This window comes from Ammospiza nelsoni, chromosome 1 (genome assembly GCF_027579445.1).
Source record: "Ammospiza nelsoni isolate bAmmNel1 chromosome 1, bAmmNel1.pri, whole genome shotgun sequence".
Lineage (NCBI taxonomy): Eukaryota > Metazoa > Chordata > Aves > Passeriformes > Passerellidae > Ammospiza > Ammospiza nelsoni.
This window is the reverse complement of record NC_080633.1, coordinates 19,982,898-20,007,143: the sequence shown is the minus strand read 5'-3', so window position 1 is coordinate 20,007,143 and position 24,246 is coordinate 19,982,898. Positions and strand designations below refer to the sequence as shown.

Genomic DNA, 24,246 nt, shown 5'->3' with positions numbered 1-24,246 from the left:
GACATTGTCCAAATCACTTTTTAAATTTGGTTGTTCCGTCCAGCTCCTGAGTTTTCTAATCTTGACTCTGTTAAACTGTTATCAACAATTTTATTCACCTTTCTTACTTCTGGGACAGAGGAAGATCCCCCAGTTTATCAGAAACACATGTGCACCTTTATAGACTAGAGAAGCAAAAGGATGAAATTATTTTCATCCAAACAGAAGGGTATGTTCTTGATTTAAAATAAATAAATAAATAGGCAGAATCTATGTTCAAAGAAGAGACTAAATCACTACAATTCTAGATGATGCACTACATGCAGGTTTTTCCTGAGCTGGTCCAAATTTTTGCCTTTTTGCCTTTTAATAGAGTCAGAAAACTAGTTTTGTTCACCCCAGGTGGTACATGCAAAACTGCAGGTCAAAAGAGGGATTTAACACATTGGAATGGATTAGGGGTTCTTTGCTGGCTTTGAGTGGGATGCTTAGCTTGTTTGCTTCTGTGGTAGCTTCACTACTTAGCATGGAAGTCCTAACTTGGGAAAGGGAGTTCTGAGGAAGGGTAGACATAGCTTTGGCTTTAAAATTTTGAAATATAATGTACATGTCTTTTTGGGTTTTTTGGTTTTTTTTAAGCCAAGGAAAAGGAAGGGGGAGGGAGACATGTCTGCAAAACTTCAGTTATGATAGCAAAAATGTGTATGTATGTCTGCACTTCCACTGCAATTTTTAGCCTTTTTCTGTCCTGGAGAAAAAAGAAAAAGAGAGAGTGGATGACGCTTTTGGTTTTACATGTTGAATAAAATGAAAAATCAAAGTAAAATAACTGGCATGTAGGATAATACAAGAGGGAATAGTTATTTGGTCTGATGAGAATGTTGCTCCCACTTTTAAGCATGTTTGTGTATTTTTGCAGTTTAGAACATGTCTGAGAAGATAATGCAGTGAATACATGAGTCTCTCTTCTCGAGAGACTGTATCCATTTCTAACCCTTCAGCATACCCAGCATCCCAGGTGGAGAGTCCTGAAATGGATGGGTGGGGGATCTGGAGCAAGGCAGAGGTGGTGCAGGCAGCCCCTGTGACCTGCAGCCTCTCCTCAGCCCCGTTTGGTGCTCCAGGGTCACTGCTCAGGCTCCTGCTGATGGCGCAGGAGAGGCTCTGTGGCTTCCCTCTGAAGGGTCACAGAACTTGCAGGGGATGCAGATAAGCAGGAACCCTGGTGAAAGTGATGCTTTATTTGCTTTATTGAGCACTGGCCCAGAGCCCACCAAAGTCAGCAGAAGTGCAAATATTGGATCTGTTTTTGAATCTGTGTGGGTGTCTCCTTAGCTGAAAGCTTGGCTATCATATCAATGTACTTTATTTAGCCAAATTCCAGAAACAAAAGTAAATGCAAAGATTTCTTTGGTTCTGGCAGGGATTTTCTTTTTTCCTTTTTTCCCCCTTTTTTTTTTTTTTTTTTTTTTTTTTTTTTTTTTTTTTTGGTGTATGTGGGGGAGGTTTTTTTGTTTCTAATTAACATGTTTAGTCTTCAGAAACTGCCTTATTTGCATTCTACAATTATACTGCTGAGTAGGAAGCAGGGGGTCTTTGCAAAGAACGAAGTGAATTAGTTTTAGCTAACTGCATCTAAAAAGGAGAGCACGTGGTCCTTTGGCCTTGCTCTGAGAGTAACTCAGCTAGTGTTTTGGACAGCAAACTCTCTGAACATTAGACCCAGGAAAAAATGTCACAGATTATTAGAAATTGGATGGATGGGAGCAGGCTTTATTGGAAACATTGGCTAAGCTTACGTCGTAATTGGTGTGCTGAAGCAGTAAACAGCTGCTGATCCTGTGATCTTTCTAGTGAAAAACAAGCATTTGTTGTAGTTATTTTTTAGATGTATGTTGTTGTTTGCACAGTATTTCAAGTATCCTACTTGGTATTTATATTATTAGCTCAGTGTTCTACATTACAATAAATGTGTTTACTTATTACAGAAGTACTGACCCTTAAAACATCTGCTTCTCAGCTGAACATCCACAGCTCAGTGGGTGTGGGTAGCTTCTGTTAGCCATTCTTTCATAATATTTTGCAGTCTTTGGCAAGCAGATTGAGTCAGATTCTGACCTCAGATGCACTCCTGTACAATGGCAATAGTTGTGCTCCAGTCAACAGCATTCTTCTAGTTTTATGTCAGTGTTAACTGAGGTCAGAGGACATTGCAGCGAGTGGGCCACAATCCTGCCTAATTTTTGCCTGGCAGAGTTCTTTAAGCAAAATACATAAAAACTCTAGTGGCTCCAAAGTGAGGCCAAAGTCTCCTTCGCTCTTCTAGAGACTGAGCAATAGCAAACAGTATGGCAGAAGGTGAACCAAATGGTTAGGAGGAGTAAAGGGTTCTGTGTCTATCACCATCAGCACAAGGGCTGGAACTGCAGTCTGACAGGCTTGGAAGAGCTGTGGCTGTCTGGAAAGTGCTTTTGGATCTTGTGCTGTCTCTTGTCTCACCAATACTCGACCCCAGGGGAATGCTCAGAAACTTCTTTTGGAGACAATGGTTTCAATTGCCTCATGAACAAGGGAAAGGACTGGGGAACTTGTCATTTCCTGCAGTGGGGAGAAGACTGAGAGAACATCTGTGGTTGGTGTTGAAGTAGGGAAATAATTGTTTTATTTTAGTGTCTTAGCAAAAAGTGATCCTTCTCTCCCACCCTAGCATGCCCACAGTCTGTGACCCATGCCCACTCTGCTGCTCATGTCTGAGTTCAGCATTTCCACTCTGACAGCCCACTCCAGTGCTGTGGAAACAAGACCCATCCCAGATCCCCTCCTCCTCCTCCTCTCCCAAAGCCCTGCAGCTTCCTCTGGGCTGAGCTACCAGGAGCTCACACCTCAGAGCACAGCCTAATTTAGCGCACACTTAACTCTTTATGCAGCAGTGGAAAGGATTTTATCCTGCAGTTTTTATTCTGCATTTGCAGTGCATCTTCCACCCTGGACCTTGTCAACAACAAAGGAACTGTACACAGTGGGTACACTGTGGTCATACAAGCAAAAAAAAATATCACCCAACCACAAGCCATCTGGGCTAGTATCAGCTGGGACTTCTATACTGGGAAGAATTCAAAAGTTAAAATGTAGTGTCAATTTAATATACACAGCATCCCCTAGAGGTTCATACCACAAGTTACAGACAGGATAACTGCTCCTTTTCCATAACTGGTTTCTCTTAAAAGTACCATCTAGTAATCATTGTAATGAGAATACATTTTGGAATCAGCTTATAGATGACCCATGGCTGAAACAATGTTGGTAATGCATCTTGCAGAATAAATCTCATCTAAAATAGAAAAAGAAGTTTTGCAAAACTACTTAGCAACGTAACCTTGGCAGACTAGTGAAAAAAAAGGCAATTTTGTATTTCTGATCATTGCTTATCACCAAGAATCCCAGTTTAGTTCCCAAACGTTTATTATTGCCCCTTTTAACTAAATAAAGTATTATGTTTTCTAGTACATAGATTAAATGTTGACAGCAATGTTTCCATAAATAAAATGGGCTCTCCTAAAGAACTTCAGGCTATACAAAATGTTTATGCTTGATAATTAATATCCAAATAAAAATACAGTGAAGCTTGGCCCGAACAATTCATGGAACCATCTTGATATAGTTAATTTGACATGCAAATAAACCATATTCACACCTTGAATGAAACCACCTATTAATGAAAAGTAGTTATTGTTTCATCTACAGCTTTTTTTAATGTGGAAGACAGTTTTGATTCTTCCATGTTACAATATTTTGGATGCCTCCTTGTAATAAAGGAGAAAACTTCCTGATAAAACTATTTTGATGTTGTTGATGTCTTGTGGAAACTGAGCCTGGAGAATACAACAGCAGATGGTATAGACCCATACCAGGTCAGTAAGCTGTGGAAATACAAAACTGCCAATCCTGAAATTGAAAACAGGTGGCAAAAATTTCACTTGGAGATTTGACATCTGTAAGTAATCAGTTAGTGCAAGTGCTTTGGTCTGACACAAATTAACTTCATTGCTGATTGCATTTTCAATAAGTAAAGGACAGAAAGCAGCTGCAGTTGTTTAGAATCACAATAAATGAAGTATATAGAAAGTGTTTAGAAGAACTTCATATTTGTTTGTTTTGGATTTTTTTGTTAGCTTGGGTAGTTAGTTATGGACTTCATAGCATTTAGGTTTAGAAAACAAAATGTTTTACAACAGTTCTAACAGTGCTTTTCTCTGAGATCAAAGCTTCTTCTCAGAGCTTCAAACTGTTTCTCACCATTCCTACACCACTCTCTGCTTCTAAAAAATGTAAATAAATAAATAAACACAGAACATCTGGATTTGATTGGGGGAAGGGATTAATTTCAAATAAAGACATTAGAAAGTTATTTTGACTAGAACTGAACTATGCTAATGGGGGATGTTGTGTTCTTGAACTTTGTGCTTTCTGGCAAGCCTTGCTTCTCCCCACAAGTAGTAGTTACTGATTTGAAAATGCAGATGTCTAGCACTGACCCAGTGCTGACTTTCCTAGCAATGACAGGGAATTTCAGAGCAGCCAATGTGTAAGTGGGTGCTAGTTTGAAGAAAAAATGAGGTTATTTGTATGCCAAATTGAAGTTTAGAATATTTTCAAAACATCTAAACAGAAGTTATTATTGTAAGGCAGCCAGACTGCTTGAATAGCTTCAATAGATAATGGTATTGTTCACCCAGAATATTTCAGGTTTAAAAGATTTCAAGTTAGTCAGGGCAGAAAAGGTTTTTCCCATGGAATAAAACTAACCCTGTAACACCAGAGCCAGAGCAACCTTTACTGTTGCAGTAAATAGCTGGGGAGATGACCTCCTCCACCTTGTGTTGTATGAGGCACAAAGATTTATGAGAATGCAGTACTACCAGTTTCCAGAAATTCATGATCTGTTGCAGTTTATTTCAGTTCAGTTTTCCACAGTTGGATGTTTCTGAAGGGTCACCACCTCCAGTCAGATACCACCAGAGCAGCTTGACATCAAAGGTGCTCTAAGCATCCACAGCTGCACTGAGTCATGAGATCTTCAGGAGGTTGCACACTTGCATTTACACATCCCAAAGTGATTAGAATTCTAAATCTTGAACTATGTGAGGACAGTGTAATGTGAGGAAGTAACTGAGCTTACTAAAGAGAAGAACCAGAAGGTCAAGAGCTGGAGAATGTCTGTGGGGATATGTTCTAGATAGAATGATGTTCAGAAAGAGTCAAAAGATCACCCTGCAAAAAAATTATGCCTCTTTAAGATGCTGCAGTCAGGCATCTGCAAAATGTGAAATTCTCAGTCATGTTGAGCAATCCTGGCCAAAGGGTTCACAAATTCATATTTCAACTCAGATGTTGCCTCATGGGCTTACTTCCCAATCTCTTTGCCATTGCATCCTCTTTCTGGCAACAGCACAGAATTCCTGTGGCATTTGCAGCAATTACTTACATGGAACAAGAAATATCAGATAAATATTTAATATGAGTTTAACTTTCTAAGTGTTGTTTAATAGCTGAAAACTAGAGGAAACTGTGTGCTGTGACTAATCAGCTCTCTGCAGAGCACCAGCAAGTGCTCCTATTAACTATAATGTCAAATGGCTTCTAGATCACTTTGTGAGACTTAAAGATGCCAATTTATTGGCTACGTGACATATCTTGCAGTAGAATAATATTAGAATTCTTTTTCTGAATTTTCTAATGTCTGATTTTTCTAAGAGAAGCAAGAGGAGCCCATGACTAGCAGTTTTATGGTGCTGCTGTATATTAAATATCAGTAAATTACCTTTTCCTTTTTTCTTGGGATCTGGAAATCCCACTGGACTCAACATGAACAGTCATTTCATTCCTTCCCTATATGCATGTAAACCACTTTGCTATTTTGTCACTGCCTTGACTAAGTGATTTTCTTAATGATCTATGTCCCATATATTCATGGAACAGTAAGTAACAGATCATAGGATGTTTATAGACTGTTCTGTAAATTAAAACATGCAAGTTCTATGTCCACAGTCTTGAACAGCGTGAAGTAAGCCCAGTGTTGTTTCTATGCACTTATAGTGTGACAAATTTCTGATATTAATTTCAGATAAGAAAGGTCTTAATTTTAAAACATTTAAACTAGAAAAATATTCCTTCTTTTGACACTGAGAAAATATATGATAGCAAAATAGAGTTCAGGCTTGTCACATTGCTTTTCAGAGAAGTGATTTTCTGACTGCAGAACTCCATGCAATTTACTCTCCCCTCTGCTGTTTTATCTTCCTTTGACAGGTCACTGGAGAGGATAACATCTGATTTCAGACAATGAGGTTGGGCAGAGGTAGCAGGCAAGTGAGGCCAAATTCTATGGCCAAGGCTGTGAGACAGTCTCTGCATGCAACATCACCTTTTCCTCCCTGCTCTGCTCCTCCTTCCTGAAACAGGGCTAAAATAAAGTGGTGCCACACGGGGTCTGTGCTCTTCCTGGCAGAGCAAGGGCTGATCTGGAGAGACCAGGCAGCTGTGGAAAAGGAGGTGATCAGAATAAGGCTGGAAGGTGATGAATAACTGGACTGGTAGCGGAATAAAACCCAAGCTATAAAAGGAGGAATTCCCAGTCTAGACTGGTTCCTGGTGGGATTGACCTGTCAGGGCACTGGATGGTAAACACTCTATTAAAGCCTGTCATTCAAGCTATGGGAACCACAACTTTGGTTCTATGGGGAGAGACTTGATTTGGAGTCAGAGGACATCAGAAGGAATGTCAGTCTGGGGTTTGTACCCTGCAGGGAGGAGAGAGGAAGGCACACAGTGAGGAGTGGGGTCACATGCACATGTAAGGAAAAAAAAACAAAAAACAAAACATACATTTTTTTTTTAAAAGCAAGATTCAGTTTGCCCCTGGTTGAGTGCATTACAGATCTAAAAGAAATTAGATTGTGTGAGCTGTTATATGTGAAATTACTCATATTTAAAGCTGAAGGTGAAAAACAATATATTGATGAGCCTGTTCTTCCTGTGGAGAGTCTATATATAATGACACAGAAAGTTTACTCCCACAGCTTTCAGTCTCCTTACTTCAGCAAAACTGATGGGAGTAATAAAGTAAGTTGTTGCTTTTCCCTTCTTACTGCATTTATATGAGAGGAGGAGGCTGAATGTGCTGTCTTTTATTACTTTTCTCCTCCAGGAGCAGGTAAAAAGTGATATATGCTTCATACTTTTTTACAAACAGATGATACTGGACAGATGCTTAGAAACAGCTTAACTAAATCATGTGAAGAGATGCCTGCACTATGCAGTGTGGAAAATCTGCTGCTTTTGGTATAACCAGGCAGAAATGGAGATTCATTTGGGGCACAAGAAGTTGTGAGATTATGGTTTACCATTAAGAGAAAAGTGGAAAAATGTCCACTGTGAGTTATGCAATAAAGTTCAGTTAAATAACAAATCTTTGGAAGTCCCTGGTTCATGGAAGTGTCAGTGGGTTTGTGGGCTCATTTAGAGCCAAACAATGTGCCCAAATGCACCAAAGTATGAGAAAGTTCCACATGGCAAGCATGTGATTCAGGGGCTGAAAAACTGGTTTTAGTCTTTGAAGCAAGTGGGCATTTGCTGTCAACACTGGTTAGTGTTTAACAAACACTTCCTCCCAGATTTGTTTAAGGTTGTGAATGTGATGAAGGACTTCAGCACTTACAAACTGTGTTTTCATGGCAAATCTGTAGTTTTGTAATTCTAAAGTGGAATTAAAGCCTTGTGTGAGCTGCTTACTGTTATCACTTAATTTGCAATCCCAAACACTCAGATGTGGGTCTGGGAGTGGCCTGAAAATTAAAACCAAAAATCAGCAATGCCCATTGTGTGTCTGAAATCCTGCTTCTAGGGATCCACTTAACTGCTCTCCAGATTTGCAAAAGGAGACCTGCCTGCCTTGGGCTCCAGCATGTGCAATGCACTTCTGAGAGTGCAGCTGGTCTCTGTCAGTGAGAGAAGCTCTCACCTTGTTTTCTGAGCCCAAGTGCTGGTGTCCTGTGTTTTCATGGTATGCTGGTGGTTATGCCCTCTCCAGGGAAGTGAGGCAGAGAGCTCAAGGTTACCTTTACCCTCGGGGAGGTTTTCCATCTCCTAGCAAGGTGTCCTGCTTTTGGAGTTATTCTGGGCAATAGTGAAGACTCATTCAAACAAAGGAGAGAGAGCAGGACAGACAGTTCATAAAATCTATGAGGAATGTAACTAGGCCCGACTTAAGAAAAGCCTACTGTGGATTTCAAGAGACAATTCTGTCACAGTGGGCATATGCTTTCCAAAACTGGAAAGTGGGATCAAGTGAGCAGCTCAGGCAAGTAAGAAAGGTGACCCAGCCAGCTTTTTGGTAGGTGGGGGTGCCTGTCCTTACTGACTGAGCTTGACTGCATCCTTTAGCACTAGAGAGCCTCATCCTTACAGTTATCTGAAGAGAAAATACTGTAAACCAGGTCTGTTAATGGTAGTGGGTTGGAAATGCTGGGTCTGTAGGACATACTGCAAAAGGACAGCAAGCCTGTGCAAGCTCAGCAGTTGGTTGGCCAAGACACCTAGATATCCAGGAACTGGTAATTTATGCCTCTATAATTCAGACATGGAATGATACATCTTTAGTGACTGAGCTGTTTCTCTGTTTGAATAAGTGAGATGTATGTGTTGTGGAAGGCAGTCAGCCTTCCATTAAACTTCACTGGCTTGGGACTTGCATGAGTTGCAAGTGCTTTGACAGTGTGAATACATGTGCTACAGATGGTGAGTTTGTGCCCTAAATTAGCATTGAGCTAACTGGAAACAAAACCAAATTTTTCTTGAGAAACTTCAGTTCTTCTAGGGTTATATTAATTACTTAAGTATGATTTCTAGGGTTATATTAATTTCCAGGAACCAGGCAAATCTTTTACTCTTCCAACACTGAATGTAGTTAGGCTGGTTTTGAATCTGTTCCCTGCTGCAAGATGTGAAGAGCTGGTTTGCAAACCTTACTGTGGCTGCTCTGGCTCTGGATGGGCTGTTAGCCAGGACGTGGGTTAAAACCTTGGCAGCGAGATGATGTGACAAAGAAATATAAGACTGCTCTAAAAGATGCCTTTTTGTGCATCTGGCTAGTGCTTTTCTGTCATTGAATTTCAAGGGCAGGGCATGGGGAATCATAGCTGACTGTTGGCACTATTCTTCCTTTGGAAAGACAAAAAAAGTAGCACATTGAGACAGCATTTTTATGTGCTTCTTAGGAATAAAATCTGTGGTGAACAGAATAAGAAAAAACACAGGTGATTTTTCAAATCTATTTTACAGATATATCAATCTCTGTCTAATAAAATAGGCCAAATTTTGACTTTTTTACCAACTCATTCTGTACATGGATATTCTGGTCTTTGTTTAGTAATTAAACACTGAAATGTCTTTTTATCTAAAAAACTTCTAAAACACTCTGTTTTCTCTCTTAAAGATATTTTTCTCTTTTCTCCTTTGAATTTGCCTTCTAGCCAGTGAAAATAAAGAACCTGAGCAACATTTTGAGTGGGTGGCTGCATAAAGTATAAATGCTTGGGTGATTACCAGGGCAGAAAACCAACCATTTTGTGAAGAAGGTCTTTTCCTCATAGAGTCATTCTTTCAGCTCTCTGTGGGCACTAGGCAGTGTTTGCATGCATCCTGTCACTGAGTCTATCAGGTGTGAGTTCTTATAAGCTCAGCTTCATTTTGAAAATAAGCTCTTCCTAAACATTTAAGTACATTTGTATTTTTAAGGAATATAGTGAACTCTCTTGTTCCATGTGTCATGTCTATTTTCTTACCCTCTGAAAAGTAAAATAACATATTCTTCATATGATGATTAATGTGTAATGATCTTCACACATTACATAATGTCCCATCTTCCACTGGCACAGCAGAGAGTTGCAAATCTGTCCCTTCATAAAGTGTAGACTGATGTCATTTAAGCTGGCTCATCCCTGCACAGCTTCCAAAACACCATGTGCTTTGCAACAGCAATGGCAGAATCCATTTCTTTCTCCTTTTAAAAAAATAAAAGCACAGATGAAATGTATGTCCACACCATGCTAACAAACCCAACCCAGCAGGAGTTCTGCAAAACTGATAATATTTTTTTTTTCCTGGAAATGCTGTGGTTGGATTGGAAGGTGTTTAATATAGAAGGAAAAAAACCACATTTATTCAATCTTCTCCCAGAATATGTCTATCCAAATGCCTAAGTTCCTCATAACTAGTGTATATTAAAATGGATGCCAGCAATGCTGTTCCCTAATTTTACTTTGGTGTGGTGGGAATGCATGTAAACAGTGTCAAATGTAACATACATTAAAAAGAAAAAACAAAACAGGTTTTATCTGTAAATTCTAAAATGCCTTTATAGGAGTAGAGTCATTCCAGTCCTGTTCATCAATTAAAAACTGTGAAAACTTGTCCTTCCTGCTCTTCACTCCCCAGAGCTGCACAACCCACAGCACCAGCTCGGCTGCCTTGTGGGAGAAGACAAAGGCCACATTCAATGCTCCGTGTTTCAGGCAGTCCAAGTCAACATTTTCTGGATAATTTCATTGCTTTGACAAGTTTCAAGATCGATGCAGTATTTTATCTTCTGTTTCTCCAGTATCTCTGCCAGTTTTCAAAGGGTTTATTTCTTTTCTCCCAAACAAAGAATGTCTTTCTATCATTCATATCTCAAATGGGCTTAATTTGTATTTTTCTGCCTCCAATTTCTGATGGTTTTAATACAGCTGTTCTTTGACTCTAAATGCATTTCTATAACAATTCCTCCTTAATCTATGATTTTATTTTTTTGGTCTCACATCAAGTCTAGCAAGACGATTTTGTGCCAGAGTTTAAAAACAATCTCTGCTCTAATTTCCTCCCATTAGTGTGCTAGAAACATGATGTTTTTCTTCAGCAGATATCCTGATCTAGGATTTTAGCTGATTTTAGCTGAAGCTAAAATGATAATTTCTCCAGAAAATAAAAAAATAAAAAAGCTGAAGACATTTAGACCCATTGTGATTTCAGTGACCAATTTAATCTTCATTAGACAAGACAGAAAATACTTTGCCAAGAAAGAGACTGGAAGAAATAAGCAATGGCCTTTTAGTAATAAAATAGTACATAGCTATAATCTGGTGCCTGTCATTAGTAACACAGACCATGTTTAAGAGCGAAAGTTAGTTTCATTATCTGCATCTTACAGATTGCAAAAGAGAGGCATTCATTGAGCTATTACGAAAAAATACTAAAAAATATAAGTAAACTGCTCTTTTACAGCATATATTTAGTTTCTTTTAGAGAATCCATCTCTACACTATATATACGACTATAATTACTTAGGTTTCTCTTATGCTTCTTCAAAAATTGAAAAGTTCTGACTTCTTTAGTGACTGCTCTTACAGAGGTCCATATCCATGGTACTGCAAGGGGCCAGATTGGATCCCTTGTTATTTAGAATCCCTACTATGTTGTCAGAAGTCCTTAGAACACTTACTTCATGCATGTGAGTGAAAATAGAAAGGAATAGATCTTCTTTTTTAAAGTTTTTTCAATATTTTTGGAACAAAATATGCAGAAAGGAAGGAACTGGGTAAATATAGACGGAAATGTAAGTTGAACAGCAATTTCAAGCTGAGGGTGAAGAGACCTTGAAATAAGATTCTATGTCTTTTTTTTTAAAATAAAATACTATTTTCATTTCTTGACCATCCCATCTCCACAAAAAAAAAAAAAAAAGGCATCACAGATAGAACATCATAAGCATAATTCAGTGTATCTATAAAGGCATGAAAATCAGCTAAAGACATCTTAAGAATTCTAAAGTACTAGCATTTAATGTATTTTTCAGTCATTGCTGACCTAAACATGTAACCATACCATATAAACCCAGTGAGACCACCTTTAATTCTCCTGACCCTTGAAGCAACTCTGTGGTTGAACATGACAATTTACTTCTTTTCCTTTTTGCAGGAAATTTCATGAAAAACATCTTGACACCACTGTGTAGTATGTTGTGGCACTAAGCCTTTACTGTTTATTAAATGAATTCATTAATTCTACGAATGATCAATCTGTTTACTTGTAGCTGGATTAATCTTTCTTAATCCTGAATCATTGTTTGTCTAGGAAGACTTTGTGTGCAGAAAATGAAAGAAGATATTTAGTTTCCTTGTTTGATCCATAATGAAAGTGAAGGGGTTTGAATTTATGGCTCTGATGGAAATCAATTTGTGATCTTGAGCAAAGAAGTCCAAGTTATGTCTCCATAAACTGCTGTAAATTTTAATTTTCCCATCTTCAAAAAATTCTCTTTTGCCACTCTACTGGAAGAAAAATAATGGAGTTTTTTTCTTCAGCTTTTATAACATCAGATTATTATTATATTCTCTGCTACACATTTCTGGCTTCTTCATTTTCAGTTTTCCAAATCCTGAAAATTTGGAAAATTTTCTGTGAAACATCTACTACTGCAAACCACTTCCTTTCCCCTCCTGTGATGGGGGCAGAGGGGATTGAGGATGCAGAGGGAGAAATGTGCCATATTTAAGTCATGCTGGGGTTACATTTCATGATCTGCCTGTCTTTGAAGTGTCCAGGACATGTTGAGTTCTCAGAAGTGTCACTCTGTGTGTAGGCTGTGTTTTGGCACACTGCCACAAACTCATTAATAAGTCTGTTTGGAGATAGTAAGAGGCTTAGGAGTTTGCCCTTGTTTGAGACAAACTTACCAAGGGTGGTTTCAGTCTGTTGGGCACCAGTGGCTGGGGAGGAGAGGAAATCCTTCATCGGTGTGCCATCAGTGCTTGTTGTACCTGATGAGGCATTGTGTTATTGTGCCAACTTTCTTCTTTTTTTTCCTGTGTGCCAGGTTGCTCAGACTGTAACCTGTGCCCCTGAGGTGACACTGCCTGTGCCTGTATGTGTGGGCAGCTCCATGTGTGGGTGTGTGAGCCCTGTTTTCCGTCTGTCTGTCTTTGCTTGAGCACCCCAATCCTGCGTGGCTGCCTTTGGGGTGAATGACTGATCCTTGTGCCTGGTTCAGTCAGCCTGGCAGGGCTGCCCAGGGGGCCAGTTACCCTCTGGTGCTGCTCCAGCCCCAGGGAGCGACAGCCCGTGGTGTCTTGGCCCGTCCCTGCAGTGTCCCTGCAGTGTCCCTGCAGTTGCTCTTTTCCCCTGCACGCTGCTGTGCAGAGACGCCGTGGGTGCTGTCTGTGCTAAGCCATCTTTGGAGCAATGGGCTTCTCTCTGCCTTAGCCTTTGGCTTCTCCTCAGGCTAAAACTGAAGATAACCTTTCTACCAAAGCTGCATTTGGCGCTGTCTGCTCAGGCGGGCATAATTAGCCAAGCTAGCACAGGTTCTTACATCCCAGTTATTTACTATCTTCTTTCCCAACAAGTCGTGCAAAATGAGTTCCAGACATATGCTGCAGCTCAAACTATGAATACCTAGTTCAATTTTTGTGTGCTTTTCTCTCATATCCTCAGGTTGTTCTAGTGCCTAGGTTTGCTAGAGCCTTCAGGAAAAAGAAAGATGCCTTCAAGTTGGAACAGTGAAGTGAATGCATAGGAGACACCTCTAATGCTACTATGCAATACCAGCAATCATACTGTAACCAGAAAAAAAAGCAAAAAATCTTCTTTACAATGTGTTTAAATAAGGTACAGTTGGTATTAGTATTCTCTGGCAAACCTTTGAATTGAGTTTGGAAAAGCAAGAATTTGCATATAAATAGAATATTATAGAGAGATCTCCATTTCTCTTGGCAGGGCATTTTTTTGTTGAATTCTTTACTTTTTACTGCTTTTTAAATAAATAATTCTGTAGTTTTGCAAGGGTTTGTGTTATAGGGAGATTGGTACAGAAAGTACATAAATTACACATGAATTAACATTTTGACATTATTGCTACAAATTAATCAGAAAGCATCAAATTATTTTAAATTTGTTAACTATTTCCTTTTCTATGCTGTAGATGATAATGCACAAGAACATAAAATTATTATAAGTGTGAGTTCTGCTCCAGGTGCATAAGAACATTATAGATATACTTTGTTTTGGAAACTCAGTATGGGGTAATATTCATCTATATCCAGCTGGGGGTCTGCATTACTGATAATTATTGCAAGTGCTACTGGAGAGGTGGATAGAGAACATATTAGTATAGGGTGCAAAGATTAAGTGAATAGTACTCAAATTGAATTTGCCATGGCTGGGCATCTAAGTCTATTAGAGCTTCTTTTATTTTTTTTTTTTATTTTATTTTGTAAGGAAAGACTAAACCAGAATAAATTCCAACTTCATTATCTTTCTTTTCAAAGTGATTTTGTCTTCCTGTCTCCAAAAGGGGAGAGCTGAAATAAAGGATTACACTCCACATTGTTAGCTTAATCATAATTGTGTTTTTATCGTTCCAAAACTAATACAAAAAAGGTCTGCCAGGATGGGATGCAGATGTGCATAAGATTTGTAAGCACCTAGTAGGTGTGAAATGTTTTATGCCTTCCACTTGTTACAATCAGCCTTCTCTAGACTCTTGTTCTAACCTCAGATGTGAAAGCAACTTAAATCCTTCTAGAATATGTGTGCAAAAAAAAATTAACCACTTTTTTTTTTCCTTTTTAAATCTTCTTTTTACTAAAATAGCTTCAAAATCTTGATACTGGCTAGGTTTTTGGTGATGACTGATATCACTGTGTACTGACCAAAATTCTCTCCCTCCTCTTACTGTCCAGCATCTTCGAGACTGCAAGCCTTCTTTGAGACATAAGTTGTAATTTTTGGTTCTGTATGTATCCAGTTAGCAATAAATTTAACTCTTGGTCCCCAGGTGGAACTGACAAAAAGAACAGAAAAACAAATCTATAAGAAATTATAAAGCCACAATCAGATTGCTTGTAAATTCAATGTGCAAATTATTGTGTTTATATAGCTGGAGAATATGAGTGAAGCTGGAATTTAACAATATATCCTCAATGTTGATTTAGGCTAATCAAAGTAACAGTTTGTTACCAGTGGACTCAGATCTTGACTTTACTTATACCATTTTAATTTATCTATATGATTACATAAATATTTACAAAGTGAAAGTAAATCAGGCAATTAAAACAAGCAACCAAAAATTTTAAATAAAAACAAAACCAAAACACACCTGTACTGTAACCAAAACCAAAAAACTCTGCCTGTACTAATTCTAGTTGTGACAAAGATAAAGTTCTAGAAGTGTGGTAATATGCTCTTTGGGACCACTTGTAGTGGTGAAAAATAATTATTGAATAGAAAGCAGTTGCAAAGGGGAAGGTCTGAGTTCACATTGTAAATAAAATGGATGTGGAGGGAAATTGCCAGTTATGTTATTTCCCTACCATAACACCTATTATTATTGATACTGATTCTCTATTGGACATGAGTCTTAGTTGCTACTTATTATGTAATTGCAAGGAAAATGTACCTGGAGCTAGTGTTATTATTTTGGATATTATTTTTTTGTTCTGAGCAAACAATTCAACAGCAGTACAGTGATCATCATCTTCCATCATTCAGAGTTTTATCATCATTCACCTCTGATTCCCTTTGCAGGCCTCATAAATTGTCATCCCTAGTTGGGAAAAATAGGATCATGCAATGCATTATTTCCCCACATATTATTACAATTCTGTTAGCAGTTTCACACAAGCTTTAAAAAGAAACTGTGAGGATCTGGTGTTTTGTTGGTGTACCCAAATCATGACCCAAACTGACACAGCTATTTGTGTGCTAATTATCAATGTGGGATAGATTTTAAAAATCATGTTATTTTTAAATTTATTAAGAAAAGTATTGTATCATTATCAAAGACATATTTTAAGTCAAGCTTATCTGTCTTTCCTAAATTAAGGTCAGAAAGGTGGAATTGGTCCTAGGCCCATGAATCAGATACAGATGATGAAAAAAGTCTCTATTTTGTTGAGGTGTTCATAGGAAGAGTTCATTTAAAGCAGAAATGTTTCTTTCTTTGAGGCATATGACTGATATCTGCTGTAATAATCATAATTTAACATATAAGCCCTATACCTGGAGAATCCTTTAAAGGCATGTTTATGTTTGGAAAGAGCCTATAACTTCATGGGACTAGTATTCATATCTTTCATCAACATTTTTTTGGTCTCTCACCCTTACTGAAAGGGTCATAATAGAAATAAAGACTCATAAGGCAGGCTATAGAAAGTTACTTAAGCAAAAGTAGTATCATGACATTTTCTGTGCCCTGATGAAAAAATTTGTGTATTTGATACTTGATTTTGCTGGCAATTGGGCTGTGGCATATTTAGAAAGTTGATCATATATCTCACAAGCAATCTTCTGAATACAGGTTTCAATGTGTGAGTATTTCTAGTCTTTAAAAAAAAATCTTGCTGATTATGATGCATTTATGAAATTAGTCAAATTGCAGAGCTGGCTTAAATGTGTGCAATCATGGAATAACGCACACATTTCAGAAATGCAAATCCGAAATTCTGATGTGCTGAAACACTCCACAAAATTTTGTTTGAACTTTTGGAAAAGGGGGAGAAAACCCAAAACTAGTTGATTGAATGGAAGAAGATTTATGTAATTGCCCTTTTTTCCCAAAGAAGATTTCTTTCTCCTTTAATTACATTGCCACTCATTAAAAAGAAAAAGTTTCTTCTTTGTTGTTTCTTCCTTATAAATAAAGATTTATGTAGCCCCGACTTCCTTGCAAAATCAGAGCTGTCTTACTTGTCAGGTTCAGCTGTTGCATTTTGGGCCTATTTGGTTAGAATTTCTCTCTTTTTCTTTGAGGGCAGTCTTAGCAAAACAGAGAACCCATGTCCCCACCACATTTAGGTGTCTTCTTCCCTTTCAGCAAATCTTTCTTGTATAGCCCAGCATTTCTGATCTGTTAGAGCCCAGTTTTGCATCTCTGTTTGTACAATTCCAACAAGTTGCTACCCATCTGTGCTTGCCAATATTGTGATTTTATTATGAATCAGACATTACAGCATTTGGCTTCTTTTCAATTGATTTGAATGACTTATTCTCCTTCAGTGTTAATTAAAGCAAGAGCTCCAAGATCTAAGAGATAAGACCATAATACTATAATACATTTCCTCTAAAATGCCTTTTATGTGATTTTTTTTTTTTAAATCTACACAGAGATTTCAACCAGAAACATCGAACAGTTCTAACTTGCAAAGTGTTGGAATTTTAGGTCTCTGAATGCCCTTTCTTATGGGATGCCCCTTTTAGAACTTAAAGATAGTTTATCTATCAATTACCTGAAAATTTACGTAAGTTTTATTTACATAAAAGTAAAATATTCTGTTCAGCTTATTTCAAAAATGTTTGTGGTTTTCTCAGCATTAGAGATCTGCTGGGACAAACAAAGAGAACATTCTGGGGCAGAGCTGGTCCATCCAAGCTCATCACCCCTCTCTATCCCCTGGAGTTTAAGGAAAAGTTTTAATGAAGGAGGACTCTCACAGTATGTTTCTTTATTTATTCCTTGAAATCACATCCAGATTTTATCTCACATTGTAGCTCAGTATCCTCACATTGCCAGCCCAGGACTGTTAACTAGTCTATTGATAGCTGTGTTTTACAGATTTTACAGTGAAAAACCTCCAAAGATTAGTTTTAAACTGAATAGTTATCACTTCCTGAATTTAATTCTTGCTACTATTCAATTTAGAAGGATATCATGCAGCCTGAATACACTTAGATGATTCTAAACCTTCCTTATGTCAGTATAGCTTGTACCTGTAAAAAGTGTTTATCAGTGTAATGGTAGAAACAATCTTTTTTAGAACATTTTCTATGTTTCAATGAGAAAAATTATGTAATTAAAAATTCAGAAGGGGGTACAAATTGTGCACTAATGACATCGAAAATCTCTGTAATGGGGAATGGGCAAGCCAAATTTTGCAGATGCCATGATGCAATTATACCATAAAATATGGAGAAAATTGTGTAGAATTTCCAAGCCAGTGGAAATACCCCAACACATTTCTTTCCTTCTCATTATCATTATATTATTATCATTTTAAAAACCAGTTTATGTTGTGAACACCTTAAATGTTAGAAACTTTCTATTCAGGATGTGGGAGAACAAGGTGTAATTGATTTTCTTTACAAATGGGTCTCAACTTGAGGTGAATGGGATTTTAAACCCTCCCCTAAATTTCACTTGTTCTATGTGCTAATTTAATTGATTGCCTCAACACATCAAGCATGTATGATAGCCATGAAAAGAGTAGGCTGGAGTGGGGCTGCAGAATGGGGGTGAAATGCTTTTTGTGGGTCTCTCTGAGTGTGGGTTTTGAGCCCCCAAGGCCAGGCAGGAAAGGTGTTCCAGGGGAAGGGGTGGTGCAGAGATAGCAGAGGTGCTGAGCCCTGTGTGCCCTGTCTGTGGGTGTGTGGTGCTGCCCAGGGCTCGCAGAAGGTGCCGTGGTGTCCCTGTGCCTCGGTGGCAGCAGGGGACAAACTCTGCCTCCCTGGAGCCGGCCCCGGGCACAGGCTGGCAGCCCTGCCTGCCCGCGGCCCTGAGCACTTTGCCGTGTCCCGCAGCTTCCTGATCCCCGTAACAGCGCGGGGAAGGCTCCAAGCTGAAGCAGGGAGGGCTGCTTTGAATAAATTCTGATAAGGAATGTGGAGGAATAAGTTAGTTCACCCGCTGAGCTGTCCCTCTGCATCGGGCTGCTGACTGTCTGATAAAATAGGGAGCACAGTAGCAATTTGTTGAAGTCAATGTTCTAAGGCTTTTAAGAAATGCAAGGAAACGGGCTTCAAAAAGCCACCTATTAAAAGAAAAGAAGTCTGATTCCTTGGGGTCTGAGGAAAGATATGGCCTGAGATTTCTTGTTTTGCATGTCAATTAAATTCTCATTTATCTAGCTGGCCAAACACCTTCATCAGACATAATTTCAGCTTGGCTGAAACTGATCAAATAACTTAGGAAATGAGTTTAGTAGATTTGGGAGAGTTTGATAGAAAAATGGAACCACATAGAGCCTAAAGTGTATTAGATATTGTTTCTGTGTAGTAAGACTTTCTGGTCTGCCAAGAACAATGTTTGACAGATTTTTCTATATCCATGGCTTCTACACCTGTACTTGCTGTGATGCAGAAAACCTCACATTTTTGAACCTTTAATAGCTAATTTTTTATTTGTCCATCTCTTCTGTACTTTGACAATGTGTGTTGCTCATTAAGGACCTCAAAAGTTGTACCATCTTTTGTTCAGAAGATTCTGTTTAAAAAAAGCAATGGAAGTATTTCTGCAGATAATTGTTTACTGGTCTATCCTTTCAGCATTTTCCTTTACCACTCCTTTTGAGAGGTCTGCTTTTTTCTGGATTTTGGACCAAATCACCTTCTTCCTGGCCCATCAAAAGCACAGAGCACCCCTCTACTTGTCCTTTTAGACACTAAGACAATGTGAAAAGCATATCTGATTTTTAGTGCAAAATATACAAACTTACTTCCCTCTCTCTTGATGGTGGTAACCAAAACAAATTAACAGAAAAATACTTTCATAGGGTTTAGGATTGGGCAAAATGAAAACTTCTGAAGAATTAATGGTTTTGTAGGTTTGTTTTGCTGATAGTTTTACTAGTATGAAAAAGTTGCAAATGAGCATGAAAATGTCCAAAAGCAATATGTTAAACACACCACCCAACTGCTCATCCCTTGCAGAAGATATAGTGGGTGTCTGCAGACTTCACACATCATTCATGTTTATCACGTATACAGCAGGACAGATTTATTTATGAGCTGGAACAGCTGTTTATGAGAATTTCACATCTTTCATAATGTTTATTTGCCTTTCACCATGGCTTCCAAGCTCTTTCAACATAAAATCAGTAAGAAAACCTAAGTCTGTACAAAAGTTTCTCTGTCTCTTCTACATTTGTTTTCTTAGGTGATGAAAATATTTTTTTTTAGAGTTATTCTATTTTGAGAAGTGTCAGCTACGGGGAAACATGTATTGAAGTTAAAAATGTTACAGGAAGAGCTTTTCCCAGACAGAAAACAAGCAGAAAAATAAAACAGTTGTGATGTTTAGATGAGTCTACAAAACTTAGTCCAAAATTCCTGAATTTTGTATAATAGTTCTTTTAAACATTTACATTGCCATAAAATCTTTATAAGGGATACAAATGGCCAATTATAAAAATTATTTTCATTTCAATTAAAATTTATTTTCATGTATAATTTACTTTCAATTGTGATTAGTAAACAAATGTTCTGTTCACTTACTACATTTCTTTGTTTTGCCTTTCTTTTCTTGTCAAACAGGTGTGTTTTATGAAGTTGTTCAGAGCTTCCCTCGAGTGGAGGAAAATGTGGAGGTGGATTCATTTGTGAGCAGCCACAGGTGGAGAAGGCACTCAGAGTCCCTCAAATCCGTGGACACCAACAGAGCCAGCATGGGGCAGGATTCCTTGGAGCCAGGGGGTTTCACAGACCTGCTGCTTGAGGAGGGACATGACAACACTACACAGATTGAGGTAGATACTCATTTCATCTATTTCATTTTATTGCCTTTGACTGGGGCTAAGTAAAAAATTATGACATTTCCTTCAGGGTATTCAAACACTTTTGGGGAGCAGTACCTTTGGTCTTTGCCCTTGTGAACCTATCAGCACACGGAAGCTGGAGTTTTCTCTTGTCCTGAGGCTGGAGCCTGTCCTTTATGACTTTTGAAGACAGTCTCTCGAGGATATTTGCTATTTTGATGGAGGACAGTTAAGGGAAGTCCCATGTTTTAGCAGTTATTGCTGAAAAACTGGAAAAGGAAGTAGTATTAAAACAGAATAAAATTGAATTATTTTTTGAAGTTGATGTAAACACCTCAATTTGCAAGACTTTGGGTCTCTTTGGATATCTTTGGATACCTGGATATCTTTCTGGAGAGTAATATCCAGGCACAAAGGGGAAAAGACCCTAGAGAAATGAAAACTTGGAAGAAAATTCAGGTTGGTGATTGAAAAAAATGGCTTACTTTTGATATTTGGTCTTCCAAAGAATAAGATGGATTGAGTCCATCTTTGTGAAGCCTTGGGACATTCTCCCTCTGCTTTGCAGTGTCATTCAACCTCTAATTTCTTATTTAGCTGCCAGATAGCTCTCTGTCTTGTTTTCTTTGGTTCTTTTGTTGTTGTGGTGGTGGTGTTTTTTAAGTATTGAACTTGGGGGTTTCCTGTTAATAAAATCTGCATCCTGTTTTTCAGTAAAATACAATTTGGAATAAACTACACTTAACATCTTCAGTCATTATAATCAGCTTCCAAAACAACAGTGTTGGGGCTTTTTTCAGTTCCAAGAAGCTCACTCTCAGAGAAAAAAAATGCAGATTTCAGATTTTGGGTTGTTACTTACACGATATAAAAACACAATGCAATATGAAACCCATCTGTAGAGACAATGGAATCTCTACTGCATGAGCAAAAAACCAGTGCTTTCGGAGAGGTGTGTTTTGTGCTTGTTGTTTTAAGGTTCCCAGTTTGCACAGCACTAATTACACGTCCTGTTGTGCTAACATGAAAGTCATTGGTTGGTAAATTGTAGTTTTGAATTTCATGTTGATTTTTAACTTCCTTTTTGCCTCGTGTAATCCCCATCTGCCTGTACTTGTGGCAATTATTTTGGGCTACAACACAGATCAGTCTTGCTTCTAGTTATTTTAGCAGGAAAAGAGCAAGCTGTCTCAGGTACAGGGAAGTGTTAGTAGCTGATCTTTCCATGGCTTACCCCATAGATCCCTATGCAGTTTCCATTCAGTTGGGTTCCAAGCTCCTGTGAAGCAAAATGGTCAGATGTCCCGCTCTAACACTTATGTATAGCAAGACTTGGGGAACAAAAATGAATGCTTGCAAATGGATATGCACAGATTGGTATTTTTCCAGGAACATCTTTCCTGACAGATTAATGTCTTTAGAGTGTCTTAACCTGAAAAGTTTATTGAGTTCAGGTTTTGTGTTCTGTTGCAAACCTCTTTTTTCTAAGGTCTTTTCAGCACAATAAGATAACACAGTTGTGGTTTTACACATTATCGGATTCCATTGAAAATCCCCACCACAACACAGAGGCATCTCACAAAAACCCCTTGATGCCTGGCCTTTTGGAGGAGGTAGAGTATACAACAGAAATCCACGGAGGAAGAATCCATATGTTGCAGTCTTCTGCAGCTTGGCAGCTTATCAGCAGGGCTGGAGAGCTTATTGATTATTTTAAATCCTTGTTCTGTGCACATTGCAGTGCTTGCTAAAGAAAATCCAGAGAATAAGTATTAGCTGCCATTTACATTTAGTGATGTTACATCCCTCCTTTAGAGATACTGGTTTTTACAGCTACTGTTTTCTCTAAGTGTTTTTTAGGCTTACCATGCAAATGCAGACTTCTTTAATATGAAGACTGACAGTGATGAGCATGTTTTCAATTGATAGTATTTGCTGTCCTTCTTTATAATGAGTTTATTTTCTCTCCAGCTTTATAAACCCAAATCCCTTCTCTCTCACCTCTATCCATCTTCTCTTTTTTTTGGCAAAAAAAACCAAACCAAAACCCCAAACCAACAACAAAATCAAAACAAAAATAAATAAATCAAACAAACAAACAAAACCACAACAAAAACCAAAATGACCAAGGAAAAAAGGGAAGGCAGTAGGCAGAAATTTCTAGACACTGTTTAAAATTAAATGTTACTTGAGTTATCAGTCCATAGTCAGAAAGTAAAAAGTGATAAAAATCAAACCTGTGTGAAGCACATCTTAGTTCCACTGCATTGCTGTTTATTTTAAGATAATGACACTTTTAATTAATTTTTTTCCCATTGGAGTTACTGGAATTGTTCTGTAACTTCACTGGTTCAGCCATCAGCCCTGATCTGGAGATTATTTTAACATCAGCTTGAGTGAGAGCATGAAGTGCAAATCTTCTAAAGCTCTTCATGCAAGTGCGTTGTAGATTGGTTCATCAACACAACTTTCCAGTAGTCAGGGTGGGCCTCCTCCTGTGCATGGGAAAATGATAATGGTGAGATTCTCTTTAGAGTGCAGCCTCTCTGGTCCAATAAATGGAGCCGTGTAGGCACCAGGGAGCCCTGGTGTCTCTCTTCACATCTCTGTCTTGTCTCCTGCATTTGCTTGGCACTGTGATTCAGGAAAGAACTCATACAAAATGATATACACATTCATGTGCCTTTTTTAAAGTAAGCTGTTCTCTTGAACTGGTCTTTAACTAAACTACAGAGCCTAAAAGAAGCAGTGATTATAACCATTTGATGTGCTGGGCCTTCAGAAAAAAACAGGGTCTGGGGAAGAAGAAGATAAGGCCTCCAAGTCCCATTGTGTTGCTGGAGAATAGGAATGTTGTGGTGCCACAAACCCACAAGGATGGATGTTGCCAAAAGAAAAGCAAAGGACATAAACAAGTTTTTGCTCACGCCAGATAGAAACCCTGATAGCTAACTATAAATTATAGGGTAAAATTAATATATAACACTCTTAAAGCAGTGCTACTATCTTGAAAGTACCCCTCCTACTTTAGAAGGATTATTGTGTGTGCCAATTAGGGATTATAATGCTGCAAATCCAAAAAGCCTCCCAAGGATGGAGGTTAGTCCCATGTGCTCTATTTGCAATTGGTACTCTAGAGCTCAAAGGCAGAGTAGGGTCATATTCTATAAGAGACTTATTATGTTTTCATTCCCATTATATCAAATAGCTAAAGAGAGAGTGAGAGAAAGCTCTTATGCATAAAATAGTGACATAAAAAGAGTGAAATCTTATACAGATGGGTGCAAATGTTACAGTCTGAGAGAAATTCCCAAAGCAGATAGCCTTGGACAGGTAAAGCAATGTGCTGTCAGACATCTAACCCAACTGTAAGGGACAGCCCCAAAATACAGTGTTCTGGTGATGCACTGCACCAGTTTGTCTTCTTGGCTTCATGGCAAATGAGAGTTTCAGCTCTCCATTGAAGATAGGAGCATCCATGGCTAAGCCATATTTCTTCCAAGGGTTACAAAGCCAAACATTAAAGCCCTCTGCCTGGAATATAAAGAATTCTTCTTTCTAGAAATTTTGCTTCTCAAATTCCTGGGGTTTCACAATATCATGATTTCAAGACTAGCTTTCCTTTTTTTTCCTCCCATCTATCTTAAGAGTCTTCTCTCCTGTTTTAAGGGTCAGGGTTGTTGTGGGTTTTTCCTTGTTGTGTCATCTG

General features: G+C 38.3%; 1 protein-coding gene across 1 annotated transcript in view; it reads left to right on the top strand.

Moving 5' to 3' along the window:
• The window catches only part of PLXDC2 (plexin domain containing 2), a 258,828-nt gene that overhangs the window by 94,486 nt on the left and 140,096 nt on the right, over nucleotides 1–24,246 (top strand). The window contains exon 2 of the mRNA XM_059467961.1: nucleotides 20,317–20,528. Coding sequence (XP_059323944.1) covers nucleotides 20,317–20,528 — 212 coding nt within the window. The remainder of the gene's footprint in view (nucleotides 1–20,316; nucleotides 20,529–24,246) is intronic.